This window comes from Cyprinodon tularosa, unplaced genomic scaffold (assembly GCF_016077235.1).
Source record: "Cyprinodon tularosa strain WSP-4 unplaced genomic scaffold, ASM1607723v1 ctg486, whole genome shotgun sequence".
In the NCBI taxonomy this organism is placed as follows: Eukaryota; Metazoa; Chordata; class Actinopteri; order Cyprinodontiformes; family Cyprinodontidae; genus Cyprinodon; species Cyprinodon tularosa.
Window position 1 is genome coordinate 901,258 of NW_024039214.1, and position 15,227 is coordinate 916,484.

The following is a 15,227-nucleotide window of genomic DNA, read 5'->3' on the forward strand; positions in this document are numbered from 1 at the left end:
ATGATGTTGGCGATTAGGAGGCAGGGCTAAAGATGAATACCTGCTGTTGCATTACTGCTGCAGAGTAGCACGTCAGGTGAAATTTTAAATCTCATTTTATGTGTTTACACATCTATAAAACAAAAGCTGTTTGTTGAAAAAATAACCCGATTTGAAAGGCATGTGGATGAAACACCATGTGACTGTATTTTGGTCTTTTTTATAAATAAACATCAGCAGGTGTCAGTTGGTACAGTACCTACCCGGCCTGCCTGGTTTAATTGGTTAAAAACTGGATCAAATCTTAGATTCCTGTTTAATATTTTTATTTATACAGACTGTAATCTGCAGGAGTAAAACCTGCAATATAATCAGCATAATCAGTGCTACAGATGGACTTACTGATGTGTTCACTCCAATGCAATAATGTGCAAGGGATCATATTTAACTGTGCCCTTAAATTGAAGCTGACAGGTTTAGGTGGTAATATTATCAGTCTGTCAGCTTACTGGTTTATCTCAGCATTTCAAATGGAGGATGTGTTTTTTTTAAAGCTTCTGGTAGGAAATATGTTTGTTTATGAAAAATAATCTGTTGATTTCACCCTGATTTTGGCTGATTTATAACCTTCTTCGGTTTGATTCATTGAAAAAGACATTTTCTAACATTGTTTCAAAGTTTTTATCACAAATAAAAACACAAACAGTCAACGATTGTTACGTAATATTCGCCCTAGACTCTGATTTGCTGAAAACTGTGCTGAATGCCACATCTGTCCACTAAACCTCCCTGCAAGTCCTACTGCTTCTCCTTCAAATTAAAAGGCCCTGAAGCACAGTCACCTTGAGGACTGCTGAGAGCTGCAACTTCCATCATCACAGATTAGCTTTGAGTGTGTGAGGAAATGTGCTGAAAGCAGAGCAAACACAAAAGGCTGACCCGTGCTGATTAACTCTCTTGGCTCTGTCTCTGCAGCGGGGGACGGGGACAGTAAATGGTCCGTTCACTACAGTACCCAGAAGCCTCGGCAGGGTCTTCGCTTCATTCCTGGGAAAAGACGATCGGGCAGTGCGGATGACCTGCGAGGTAAGATGGTTGCCAGTGAAGATTCTCAGTCATTCAGGTCACAGTAAAAAAAAAAAAAAAAAGTAAAAAAACAGTCCAATGGACTTTGTTTGCAAGTTTGAAGACATTTCTCTTCCCATCCAGGAAGCTTTTTCAATTCAAAATGTCAGAAATAGCGTTGAGTTCCAGGCTTTATACAGTAGCCCAATAAAGCCTTAAGAAAACATGCAAATTGAAACAGACTAAGGGCTCCACCCCTTGGAACGGTGGTCATTTGGCTTCCTTTGTTAGCCTGCAATGCCCCATACTTGTCTCAAACCACCCGTCTTTGCCCCAATTTTTTTATACCCATTTTCTTTCTTTACAGGGAAAAAAAAGACCTCCCCTATTCAGCCAGGCCAACAGGCCAACAATTCCCTCTAACGACCCCCATTCCAAAGGGATGGACCCATTCATCCGGTTCAATTTGCATGTTTTCTAAGTAAAAACAAGGCTTTGTTTTGGTCCACTCAACACAGCCTGGAACTCAACGCTATTTCTGACATTTTAAATTGAAAAAGCTTCCTGTATGGGAAGCGAAACGTCTTCAAACTTGGGAAACAAAGTCCAGTGGATTGTTCTTTTTAACTTTTTGGAATGAGATGGTTGCTGAAGTGGCGGTACGGTGTCCTCTTCCTTTAACCCGTCCAAACAGGGAGCATTCTGGGATTAGGGGTCTTACTTGGTGACCCAGAGTGACGGTCTGGGCCACCACTCCCTCCTGTATAGATTAAATACAGCAATTTATGCTTCTGCTTGGCAGAGTTAGTGAGGAAAATAACAGACATGAAAATGCATCTACTTTATGCATTGATTAAATTCTATATTTGGTTTTCACAAAACTTTACAAAAATCTTTACTGAATATATCAAATGATAGTATTTACAGTCATATGAAAAAGTTTGGGAACTCCTATTAACCTTAATTATCTTTATTTCTAAATATTTGGGTGTTTTCAACAGTTTGATATATCTAATAACTGAAGGTCACAGTAATATTTCAGTATTGAATTATTGGACTAACAGAAAATGTACAATATGCATTAAAACAAAACTTGATGGGTGCAAAAATGTGGCTACCCGGATCATTTTATTATTTGAATACCCTTAACTACTTTTCACTGACTTACTGAAACACAAAACTGGTTTGGCAACTTCATTAAGATTTGACCTTCATAGCCAGGTGTATCCAGGTGTGAGAAAATGTATTTAAGGGGGCCAGTTGGAAGATGTTCTCCTGTTTGAATGTCCTCTGGAGATTCATCTTGGGCGCCTCAGAACAACTCTCAAATGATCTGAAAACAAAGATTGTTCAACATAGTCGTTCAGGGGAAGGATACAAAAAGTTGTCTCAGAGATCTAAATTGTCAGTTTCCACCGTGAGGAACATAGGAAGGAAATGGAAGACCACAGGGACGGTTCAAGTTAAATATCAGAGAGGCAGAGAAGAGGAATGCTGAGAATGGTCAAGGACAACCCACAGACCACCTTTCAAAGACCTGCAGCATCATCTTGCTGCAGATGGTGTCCCTGTGCATCATTCAACTATAAAAAAAGGCGTTATACAAGGCATTCCAAGAAAAACATTTGCTACCTACTGTAGTTGGTGGAGGTTCCATCATGCTTTAGGGCTGCGCTTCCAATGCTGGCACTGGGAATCATGTTAAAGTTGAGGGTCGCAAGGATTCCACTCAGTATCAGGAGATTCTTGAGAATTATCAGGAAAAATCAGTTACAAAGTTGAAGTTACACCGGAGATGGATATTTTAGCAAGACAATGATCCAATCCCCAGACCTGAATATCATTGAACATGGTCCATGCTCGGCCACCATCAAACTTAACGGAACTGGAATAGTTTTTCAAAGAAGAATGGTCAAAAATCCCTTCATCCAGCATCCAGGAACTAATGCAAAGCTACAGGAAGCGACTAGAGGCTGTTGTTTTTGCAAAAGGAGGATCAGTTATTAGAGATATCAAACTGAAATTGCTTTTGCAAACACTCAAATATTTAGAAATAAAGATAATTAAGATTAACAGGGGTACCCAAACCTTTTCATATGACTGTATAATTGTTCCCAGTAGAACCAGTGGTGAGTTTCTGCAAACTATCTTGAATCCTGGAATGAAGTGATTAAAGTGAGAGAACTAGTTAAGAGAACAATGTGTGAGTGCAAAATGTTCATTTAAAAAAGGAAGCCAACTGTGTTTGCCAGCGGCAGCACAACATGGTTTAATCCTCTGAGTTTAGAGGCCTTTTATGTCTGAGTGACTCAGAGTGATTAAAAAAAGAAAATACTGGATATATAACGAGTGGAGAGCAGCTAAACTGAAAATAAGACTCTAAATGACCTTCAGAACGCCAGAAGCACTAATGGTGAATCCTGCTTCAAAAGGCTGAGAAGGTCTGGGGGCTCGGATGCAGTCCTGCTTTTTTTTCTTTACAATGCAAAGAAAGAAAAATGTGTTTGCAATTGATCTGTCATGGTTTTCTCTCCTCTGGAAGCTATTGATTGAGGGTTTATGATCCTGAAATGAAAAGTTATTGATCTGCACACAGACACAAGGGAAACGGTGAGTGTTGCAATCAGGCTGCATCACTGAGCTCTCTGCTGCAGACTGCAGCGCAGCAGCAACACATGTAATCAGCTGCTCCTCCCGTTTCTGGACAGGGAAGCCATTGGTTCGATTCACTGGCAGATTTACTCACTAACTGATTGTTTTTTAAACTTCCACAGTTACATGTCTTTGCTTTTTATGTATCCACAGCCTGCAAAGGGCTGACTCAGCATGACAGCTTTAAGCCCCGCCCACCGAGTCCCACCTTTGCTCCATTCTCTGGTCTTGACCAATCAGAGGGCAGCACCCACAGAGGGTGGCGTAACAGAGGCAGAAAGATGGTAAGCTGATGTGTATGGAGAGATATTTAGGTTCTCCTCTGCAGCTAATATTGCATATAATTAAGCTCTTTGCAGGAAAACTAATGGGCTTTTATTGACAACGTTGAGCTTTAAATTTCCCATTGACAGATTTTAAGCCAGCAACCAGCCTGGTTATTAGACATCATTTCTTTTCATAGGTTGTAAAGCTTTCAGCTTCGATAACCTCTCGTTTAATCAGCAGTTGTTAGCATAGACATAATATAAGAGTAAACCCTGCAGTGACTGACGAAGCACAGAAATTATGGCGCCATCTTGGGGAGGTCGACCCGCTACTCTAGCCTGGTTTAAGCGGAACAGAAGAAGGACACCTCAGCACTGTGCTGCGTTTTACTGCTTGTATGTGTTTGGGAAGGTGCTATATATTCTATATATATTCTAGATTTTATATTCTATATTCTATTCTATATATATATATATATATATATATATATATATATATATATATATATATATATATATATATATATATATAATATAGAATATATAGCAGCAAAATATTACAGCAAAAGTGGTCACACAACTGTGGACCTTAAAAAGTGCATAAAAATAACAGAATAAGTGACAATTCGTTAAAAAAAAGTGCTAAATAAAAATATAAAGTAAATAATCACTATATATTTATAGTAGTATTTATACAGTATATATACATATATATATATATATATATATTTGTGTGTATCTGTATAAATATGTTTGTGTATATAGCAATAAAAAAATATAAAAAGTATGAGTGGCTGTGCTTTGCAACATTCATACATCCTATCAGAATATTCTATTACTTTTAAACCCACTAACAATGTTAACATACACTGTAACATTTGTTTGTTTTCAGCAAAAAAAAACAACAGTGAAAAAAGTTAATACTTAAAAGTTGATTAAGATAGATTATTTGCCTGCTCAACACATTACATTTACAGGAGCTGTCGACCGCCTCAAGATGGCGCCACCAAATCACATCAGCACCCCCAGGCGAAAGCAATCAATGTGGCGTCTACTCTAGTATTAGGTCTATGGATATGAGGATATCTTCCACTTCCACCTGATCAAATCCTGGCATTGAAACTGTTATTTCTCCATTATTATGGATTCACAAATCTAATTTTTCTATCTTTTTTTCCTCTTCCCACCCACCTCTCCTCCTCTCAGAGGATTAGATTCTTGGACTTTCTTTCTCAGTCTTGTTTTTCAGTTTGTTTCAAGTTTTCACTTTGGAGGAGAAAGGTAAATAGGGACTGATGTTCTCAAAGTTAGTTTTGATACATATTAGTTTAGAAAACCAGGTAGTGAGTATGGAATATTATTTTAGTCCCCCGCCCACATAGTCTACATATGTCTATATCAAACCATAACATGTATAGAGCAGTCTTTGCTTATGTGAGACATAAAGAAAACCTTATTTTTTTGGTTAGTCTTCAGCCTCTTCGGATGAAGATGATAAGTTCTTCCTCACCAACCCACGGCCTATGACTCCACTGGTCCTAAATCCCATCAGTCTCACTTCCGCCTGGGACGACCTCGGATCAGGAAGTGATTCAAACTCCAACCTGGATGTGGAGCCCTTTCAGCGTCTTCCAACACCGGAGGAGAAGATGAGACAGCAGGCAGACGCAGTCGCCGCTGATATAGTTCCCATCAATGTAACAGGTACAGCGCATCTGAAGCAGAAATGATGGCCTCAAAAGGACCGCAGAGAAATACCTCCGAACTGGCAAGACTTAAGAGGTTTAAAATAAAAGAAAAAGTAAAAAAAAAAAAAAAAAAAATCCACTGGACTTTGTTTCCAAGTTTAAAGATGTTTCTCTTCACATCCAGGAAGCTTTTTCAATTCAAAATGTCAAAATAGCGTTGAGTTCCAGGCTTTATAGAGTGGACCGACAAACATGCAAATTGAACTGGACCAACGGGTGAGAAGGTAGATCGCACAGTGTGAGAACAAACATCGGGAGCTGTGAACTTTTAAACCCTGCGGTTTAAAATCGTACAGTGTATGCCCAGTTTTAGATGTTTTACACGTTTAGTTCTAGTTTATTTCTATGCTTTAAACTGTTTTAACTGGATTCAAAACTTTTATGATCATGGTTTTTAACATGATTTGTTGTTTTTCTTTGCTTTTAAGGTGAGAGTTTTGATCGACAGGCCAGTTTTCGGAGAACACTCTCAAACACAGACTCATTGAATCGAAGACCTCATAAACTGAGCCGCCGTAAGACGGTTTCTGCTTTATCGGATAATGTCCTCCCCAAGCCTTCAGTTTCCCTGGATCTTCCGGGTCAGTACTCCACTGTGGGTCGACCTGCTTCCTCAGTCTCCTCTCAACAGAAGAGCAGAGAGGTGGAAATGTGGGAAAGTGAAAGAAACGGAAAGGAGGGGCAGTATACCTCAAGAAGAATCAGAGCCCCTAAAGGAGAAGGCATGTCCAGTCTGATGGCCTCCCTCACCTCCTCACCAAATATAGGCAAAGAGCCCGTCTCCTGTCAGTCATCTCCCTCCGATGGTCGTATCCCGCCTACCAACTCCTCTCTGAGCTCTGAGGTCGGCTTTAAAGGCAACACCCATACAACGCCCAGTGCCTCGTCCTCCTACAGCCAGGTCAGTTCAACAAACAAAATGCCATAATTAATTAACAAAGATGAAACTAAAGATTGTGATTCATTTCTTCTCCTTTCCTCCTCAGTCACAGGACCAGCAAGGGTTCCCAAGTGACTTTCAGCCACTGCTGCTCTATGACCCCGCTGTCAGGGTCATGCCCCAGTCACCCTCTTCCTCGTCACCTTGTTTTCCTGCTTCCCCTGTCAACTCGTATACCTCTGACACCCCCAGTCAACTACAGTCAGAGTGGTCTTATCCCGGTGAAACGGCTTTAGATGAGGGTCCCACTCCCTGCCTCTCCTCTTCCTCCTCCTCCATTGCTGATTCAGTATCCCAGTATAGTTACCAGGCTCTGGCAGATCCGAACATCACCAAGAAAAATGCCCAGAACTTCTCTGATGGTGACTCCTGCAGCGGTGAGAGCTGGAACTACAGACCACTCTCTCCCAGTTCCAGCATCATCAGTGGTATCAATCAAGAGACAAGAAGTGTCTCTGAGGAAGGCTGGAACTGTGAACCCCTTCTCTCCTCCGGTCGCTCTACCCCTTACTGCGATGACAACACCTCCCTTTGCTCTGAGAAGATGCTTTTATCTCCCTCACAGAACCGGGAGAAAAGAAAGTCAAGCACTTCAGCTTTTTACTCCCAGACTATAACACGAAGCATCTCTCTACGCAAGTCCAAGGTCCCACCACCACCACCACTCCGCTGTGACTCTTTAAGGCGCCGGCCAGGTCGCAGCAGGGCCCCGTGTTCTTCAACGAGCCCACGTCCCAACCGGAGCCCTCGTGTTGATCGCAACACCTTGCAAACACCCATCTCATCTCCTCAGACCTTTCCTGATCCCTGGGTGCTCCGGAGCAATACTAGAAAAGATGAAAGTAGTCTGAACTGTGGGACGGCCATAACCTTTGAGCCTTTGAGTCCAAACTCCAACAAACCATCTACTAGTGACTCTGATCCCTCTGGCACCAACCTATTAAGCCCCAAACACTGCCTCATGCTGAATCCTGGATCTCCGGTTTTAAAGGATAAAGACCTTAAACTTACACTTAGTCATCCATCCGACTCCTCTGTTGACGGATTTCCGTGCCTTGCCTCTCCATCTAGTGGTTACTCCAGCCAGTCCAATACTCCAAGTTCTGGAACTCCAGTTTCTTCACCCCACAATCCTTCCTCTCCTCTTACAGCAAGCCCTAGTGCTTTTTCCCTCCCTCCAACTTCCCCTTCCTTGACATCTTTCACTTCAACCATACCAACATCCCCCTCAGCCACCTCCCTGCCCAGGACCAGGTGTTATGGGAAAGGGAGGCTAAAGCCCCCAGTGCCACAGAGGAAGTCATCTCTTCTTTCTTCCTCCACATCTTCTCTCTCCTCTTATACCTCATCTGATTCCTTAGCCAGACAACCACTTCTCCCTAGACTCCCTCCGCCTCCTCCTCTTCATCCTCTTCATCTTTCACAATCCACTCCACCTGCCCCAGATTTCTACCGTCCGATTAACAATATTCGTCCACCACTTCCACAATCTACTCCCCCAGTCTTTGAGTTCTCCCCTTCAGTTACTAATTTTCCTCCTCTGCCCCCACCACCTCCACCGGCACCTCTTCCACAATCTACTCCCCCAGTCTTTGAGTTCTCCCCTTCAGTTACTAATCTTCCTCCTCCGCCCCCACCACCTCCACCGCCACCTCTTCCACAATCTACTCCCCCAGTCTTTGAGTTCTCCCCTTCAGTTACTAATCTTCCTCCTCCACCGCCACCACTTCAACAATCTATTCCCCTAGCCGTCGAGTCCTCTCTTTCAATTACTAATCTTCCTTCTCCACCACCACCTCCCCCACTTCCACAGTCTACTTCTCCAGTCCCTGACTTCTATGTTCATGCTTCCTGTCTTCCACCCTTTCCTCGTCTTCCTCCTGTTCCCTCTGAGTCCACCCCTCCCCGTCTTCCTGCCCCTACAGCCATCACTTCTAACCCTTCACCACTTCCACTGTCTTCCTGTCCTTCTCTTTCACCACTTACCACCCCTTCCATGCATGACTTTTGCCTCCATGTTCCTCTGTCTGTTAACAAAGCTCCTCCTCCTCCACTTCCTAATGATCTCCCAGCTTTATCCCTACCCCCTGCTCCTCCTCTACCTACCACCATCCGGCCTCCACCTCCTCCCTACTCCTACGCTGTGAGGCAGACCTCATATCATGCTCTGGTCTCCACAGTATCATCCAACAAGGATCCTCCCCCAGTTCTGCCCTCTTTGAAATTCCCTGACAAGTCTGACTTGCCTCCTCCACCACCTTCTCCTCCACCTCCGTCTCCAGGGCTCTACTCTCTGATCACCTCTCAAGCTTTGCAGTGCGTCAAGCTTCGCTCAGTCAAGAAACAGGAAGTAACGCAGGGAAAACATGACCCTAATGACAGCAAATGCTACATAACAGACTGTGATGTAATGAATGAATCATTTCTGGATAGCCTTGCTAATACTGATACAAAGGTTTCAAGGCAAGGAGCAAATAATTTCATCAATCAATCTGCAAGTGGCAGTGAGGTAAATCAGTTAATAGTAAATGGCACTCTCCAAGTTAGTACTGAATTAAAAGAGCCAGAACTCAATGGGAAAGACCCAATAACAAGTGAAAGTGTAAATTCAAATAAAGAGTCAAGTGATGCTAATCTTAAAAGTTTAAATGACAACATCAAAGACCATGACGTTAAACTAAACACAGAAACGATCCAAAACTTCCAACTGGATGGACAACAGATGAAAAATTCGAACATCTGTCCTCCTCTAGAAAGTATCAAAGGCTCTAGTCTTGACGCCCCATCGGTAGAAACGTGTCCTGACGATGAGGAGGCATATCAAAGGAACACCAATATTTTAAACCTCCCATTGAAACAATCTTCTTCCGAAACAGACTCGGCAAAGCAAACAGGGCCAATGAGAGAAAACTTAAATAAAAAAGTTAATGAATGTAACACATTTACGTTTGAAATTCAGAGTGAGATAGATGTGAAAAACGATAAAAGAGATCTTCAGAGCCCGAGGAAGCTCTGCTCCCCAGGGAAACCCGTTCTACCTAAGAAGCCTGATCTTGACATTCTGGATCTTCTGAAATCCCCGAAGACTAAAAGAGGTCCAGGGGGGTTTAAGGACTCTGGGCAACTCACAGAGTCTTCCTTTCAACCTAATACTTTAGATTCCACACTATCCCAAACATATTCAGCAAGCAATATGCCATTGTCGAAGAATTTGACAAGCATTTTGGACAAATCGGAAATACCAGGATGCCCAGTCAACACAGGGAACTCACCTGACAGTTCCCCATATCAGCAAAAGCACAGGAAGTCAGATGTTCTGTTGAGCTGTCCCAAGATAGCAAAGCCATTTTTTGCATCCGAAAACACTGGAAGGAAACTGAAATGGGCTGCAGCAAACACTGATGGTTTAGACATTCAGGCCACAATAGACACCAGAGACATCTTAAAAACCATGGGCAACCCAAGATCTGGTAAAGACTATGGCGATGCTTGCAGCACACAACAAATAATCAGTAGGTACGACACTCATTGCTCTTCAGGATTAAAAGTACCGGGTGCCAGAGGAATCGGTAATATCTCTTCTACCTGGACTGAAGGAATCCAAACAGAAGCATCTGGGCCCATTTTAGGTGGGATCATTGGGAATGGGAAACAAGATGAAGAGAAAACCAGTCTCGTGCGGATTATGAAATCCTCACTTGCTGAAGAGGAAGAAAATTTTGATCAGGAGGGAGTGGAAGAAAGGGAGGAGAACACAGTAACGATGATAATGACTTCATCCAAAAAAGTAAATAAATCAAGGAGGAGGAGGAAACGGCAGCTAGGCCAAAAGTTGTTGATGATGTCACCAAAAATGAAGCCCTCTCCCTCCTCCTCATCATCATCCTCCTCCTCTCCTTCATCATCGTCTTCATCATCCTCGTCAGAAGATGAACGAGATGTAATAAAGGAAAGTAGCGACAGAATACTTAAAATCGAAGTGTGTGATCAAGATACAAGCGACTCTGAAAGCTCGTATGCTCTGATGGGTCAGAGGAGGTTTTCACTTAGCAGTTTGCTATCAAATGAGAGCCTACAAGGCGAACTTTCACTGCCAGACCTACGGATCAAGGAACCAGATGAAGAGGAGGAGGAACCAGGAAAGGATGGAGACCAGGGGAAAGGAGATGAGGTCGTAGAGGAAAGCAGAGCATCGGACGGTGAGTTGTGGATATTTTTTGTTAAAAGGAAAGGATTGAGTCAGAGTTAATGTGTAAAGCTGGAGCTTTCATGGGACACAGATTTTCAAACATTAACTTAGTTGGCCAACATCCCTGGTCCAAGAAGCAAGGAAAGTACGCTCTCTGGATATGCTCCATGCCTATTACAGCCATGGCTCTCAATCCTTTATCCTCTCCGAACCCACCCAATCACCGGCGACCGTTTTTATAGCATCCACTACTAATATCTAAGAATGCATGAACATTCACATTTTTACCAATACAGACATGTTAGAAATCGTTGGAAAGCTTGGATTCTCCAAAATTCAACCACCAAGCTCTTTACATGAACACAGCGAGCACCAAAGCAAAAATAACACAGATATTGCAGCATGTCAAAATGTAAACATGACAAAGCAGCCATGACAACATTCCTTTGAAGGCATCCAGAAGCTGTTTTCTAAATCCAGTTTCCAATTGTTTATACTCCATTCGTCCATAAGGGTCCACAGGTGAAAAGTAATCCAGCATATTTGTGATGAAAATATGCCATGATGAGAAAAATCGCCCATAACGTCCAGTCTTTGACATCAGAAAGGTTAGCTGGTCATAGCTAATGCTAATGCATCTTGCTAATTACTTCTTACTTACTTCTTAAAATGTTTGTCTGCAATGTTTGGTGTGTTTCTTTACACCAACTTCTTACCTACAAGACAAAAGTGTCTGCATCTTTGTTTGATGCGATTTGAGTAAGGGACAGCCGCTGAAGTCTCACAAGCGCTCCTTGCCTTTCAGCCAATGATGAAATTAATAGAGCGATATTATGCCTCATAGACTCCTGCTGTTACTGGTTAAGACAATGTGGCTATTTGGCTTTGTAGCCAATGAAATAAGTTTTCAAACAAGGCTCAACATGGCCCGGTTGCATCTTTGAGTCATGTTTGAACCGATGCAGCTTAGGCTGTGTTTTACTCACCCAATTATCATTTATATATTCACAATCTTAAAGGTGTTAGCTTTCAAATGAAGTATCACACATGTAATTTGGGCTAACAGTTCCTCAGTTATTTGCTTTTCCATTTGGGTATGCAAAATAGGTGATGATTGCTTTAAATTAGGTGGCTTTTAAGAGGTTTTAAACAAGCTAAATATATGTAAGCAGCTCCTTCTAGTTCATCACGGATTACATGTATTTAATCCAGTTTAAAGGTTCTTCAGTCTCCATGTTATCTGTGTCCTTGATGCACCATAACGCAGCAGTTATGGTCCATATTAATTAATTAAATTAAAGTCCTTTCTGTCTTGAACTTCTGGTTTCTGTGCAACTATTTCACCTTCCAGACGATGTTTTCATCAACGTTTCAGCGGAACAGATGTTGGGATCTGGTTGCCCTCGCACCACAGAGGATCTATTCACCATCATCCACAGGTATTCCTTAATTCACACTGATTGTTTATATTCTAACCAACATCAAGCCAAATTCTCATCTATATGCTTGATGCCTTTTTTTGCCCCTGGAGCAGTGCCGTGTGGGAAGGCACAGCATAAACAAGTTGGTGTTCAGGTTGCAGGTAAAACATAAAAGGTCGTCTGCGTGTGTGTCGCAGTTAACGTAGATATGCCCCCGCTTCTGCAGACACTATGGTGCACCTCGCCCTAACTGATGACCGCAGACAGGAGACCTCTGATTGGTCAATTCTACATCCGCTCTACACTATGCTTATTTCCTGTTTGGTACCTAATGGCAGAAACTCTGGCTGAAGTACCGTCCACAACGCCTGGAACACCTCGGACACTATCCCAGACACCGTGCACAATGCTAGTTAGTAGCTCCTTGTGACGGTCTGTTTGGTTTGTACCCGAAGCCAAAACACACCGCGCAACGGCAAGTCTTTGGGGAACACTACCGGGTGAAGTTCGTCCGGCATTGGATGAGGGGTTGTAGATGGTGTGGGGCTAGGAAGCTAAGACACGGAGAGATAGGCTCTGACTGGCCATATCTCAGTACATACATTTATACCTTACAAAATCACACACTCCCCCCAGGGGAACCAACCCACCCCACGTATAAAGAACTTTCTCACACTTGAACATTTGGAGGAAAATCAACTTGAGTTCATCAAGGCCGTTCCCTGTTAGGTTAATCTATCTTTCACGGGCCAGATGGATCTCCTAATAACAGCAGTCCTCCCCTTCATGCCATGGAGGAAGCTTTATAACTCATTCTTATCTCTCATGACCTTTGTTTGGAGCCTGTGAGGCTAAGGACAGACATATCTCAGCATTTTTTACTCCACAACGGTGAACAAGTTCGTCAAACAGACACACGAACACCCACAATCCTAGCTAGTTTGTGATTGTCCCTCTTGCATTGTGGCTGGAATATCATAGCGCAGACCAGGTTTAAATATTGGGCATAAATCAAAAATATCTGAATCATACCTGCGGCAAGCTAACTGCGACACACTGCTGTGGGAGTATGCAAAGCCTTTAGCTCCTAAATCCTGTGACGTAGCACCGTGGAGTTAGTCCTGCCAAGCCTTTGTCACCCAAGTAGGAAACTTAGATGTTCAGCTATAACCTTTTTTTTCCCAAGAGACCCATTTGAATCTTTTTTTTTTTTTTTTTTTTTTTTTATTTTTTTTTTTTTTACAGTGTCCTGTCTGGCAAGGTGGCAATAAGAATAATAATTGTCTTGATGCCAAAAGGAGCCCAACAGATTTTACTTTCACAAGTGTAGCGGTATCGCAATTGCCATACCGCTCCACTTGTTTCATGTATATAAATTGCTTTATTATAATTATGCAGGGAGTTTTACAGTTCATATGGACACTGCAATGTAAGTAGAGCAGAAAAACAGAAGAAGAAGAAGGAAAAAGAAAAAAACAGGACAAAAGATGAAAGAAAGAGGAGATAGGAAGGAGACAATGACAAAACATTTTCAGTCTGCTTCAACACCTGTAATGAGATGGAGAAAAAAAAAAAAAAAAAGAAAAAAGAACAGCACAACCAAAAAACATGGTACGACATATACAATAAAGCAAACACCTTGAAACTATCACTAAAGTAATATTATTAAGTCTGACATGTACTCTGTGTTACCTGAAGATATGAATGTGGGGTTTCTGTTTGGAAGTGAATCTCTAAGTACCTGAAGCCTAGCACCTGTAGTTCTGCCAAGCCTTTGTCACCCAAGTAGGAAACTTAGATGTTCAGCTATAACCTTTTTTTTCCCAAGAGACCCATTTGAATCTAATTCTATTCCTTGTTTCCTCCCCTCCCTGGTATTTGTGACTTCAACCTGAGCTGAGTGAGTCTGAAATGCACCAAACACAAGTGTCTAACTGTCGTCTTTTGTCTAATTTTCTTAGATCTAAGCAAAAGATGCTTGGAAAAAGAGACTTGGGAGAAAAGAAGCATTGTTTTCCTTCGTCTTCTTCATCGTCCTCCTCTTCTTCTCCAGAGATTCTCGCTGATCCCCCATCCTGTCTCACCAGAGCAGCAGGACTCAGGAATCACAGACCCGGCAGAAGTGAGAGTTTTAAGGCTCTCCTGCTGAGGAAAGGCAGCCGAGTTGAATCGTCTTCTCGAATCTCAGCAGTGGAGCGTCTTTTTGTAGGTCAGCTCCATCCTGCTCTTTCTAAACACCAGAAGAATCCTCCTGGTCCTCTGACTCCCGACGAGTTGAAGGCTGTTAACCCCTCCTCTGCTGTTGGGAATCCCAGTTCCCTGCTGTCTTTGAATTTCCCTCCGTTATCGCCTTCGCTCTCCATGATGTTTGGCTGGAAACGGCGGGATCTGATCCACAGTCAGCTCCTTCTCACATCCGCCTCTTCCTCACCCTTCCTGGTCTTTTCCTCCTCCCACATGCGTCCTCGGTCCCTAACTCCTCCCTGCTCCAGCAGCAGACGGTTCGCTGCCCGCTGCCGTCTCTTTGCTGCCCCCATGACTGCCATCTTGGAAGGGGAAGACGAGGAGATAGATGATGAGGTGTTTGTGGAGTCACCGGAGGATGATGATTCAAGTCTTTGCATGTTTGAAACTTCTTAGAGGATAAATTCACAAAAAGACTTTCTGGATGTTTTAAAAGGACCTCTGAAATGTGTGGATCTTCCAAACAAAGGTGAGCTTTGCTGACCTCTGCTGGAGCTGAATGGACATAAACGGCTCCAGAGGTCTGAGTGGTCCGTCCTCCTAACCTGACAACAGCCAGATGCATGTCTCGCTCCGGCTAGCTCCACTCACATACATCTGGGAACCCGCCATAGCAATTGCCTTTACTGAAGGCTGGGCCTTATCAAAACTCCTTGCATATGATTTGATAAGCCACTTGTCTGTCATCTTTATTGACGTGCTATTTCAACCACTCACACCGAA

The 15,227-nt window shown here is 42.8% G+C and overlaps 1 protein-coding gene across 1 annotated transcript in view; it reads left to right on the forward strand.

The window, feature by feature from the left end:
* nhsl1a (NHS-like 1a) overlaps positions 1-15,034 on the forward strand; it is a 33,872-nt gene extending 18,838 nt beyond the window's left edge. The window contains exons 2-9 of the mRNA XM_038302307.1: positions 955-1,065; positions 3,850-3,980; positions 5,169-5,243; positions 5,432-5,666; positions 6,139-6,611; positions 6,697-10,849; positions 12,191-12,278; positions 14,222-15,034. Coding sequence (XP_038158235.1) covers positions 955-1,065; positions 3,850-3,980; positions 5,169-5,243; positions 5,432-5,666; positions 6,139-6,611; positions 6,697-10,849; positions 12,191-12,278; positions 14,222-14,900 — 5,945 coding nt within the window. The 3' untranslated portion in view covers positions 14,901-15,034. The remainder of the gene's footprint in view (positions 1-954; positions 1,066-3,849; positions 3,981-5,168; positions 5,244-5,431; positions 5,667-6,138; positions 6,612-6,696; positions 10,850-12,190; positions 12,279-14,221) is intronic.
* The last annotated feature ends 193 nt before the right edge of the window (positions 15,035-15,227 follow it).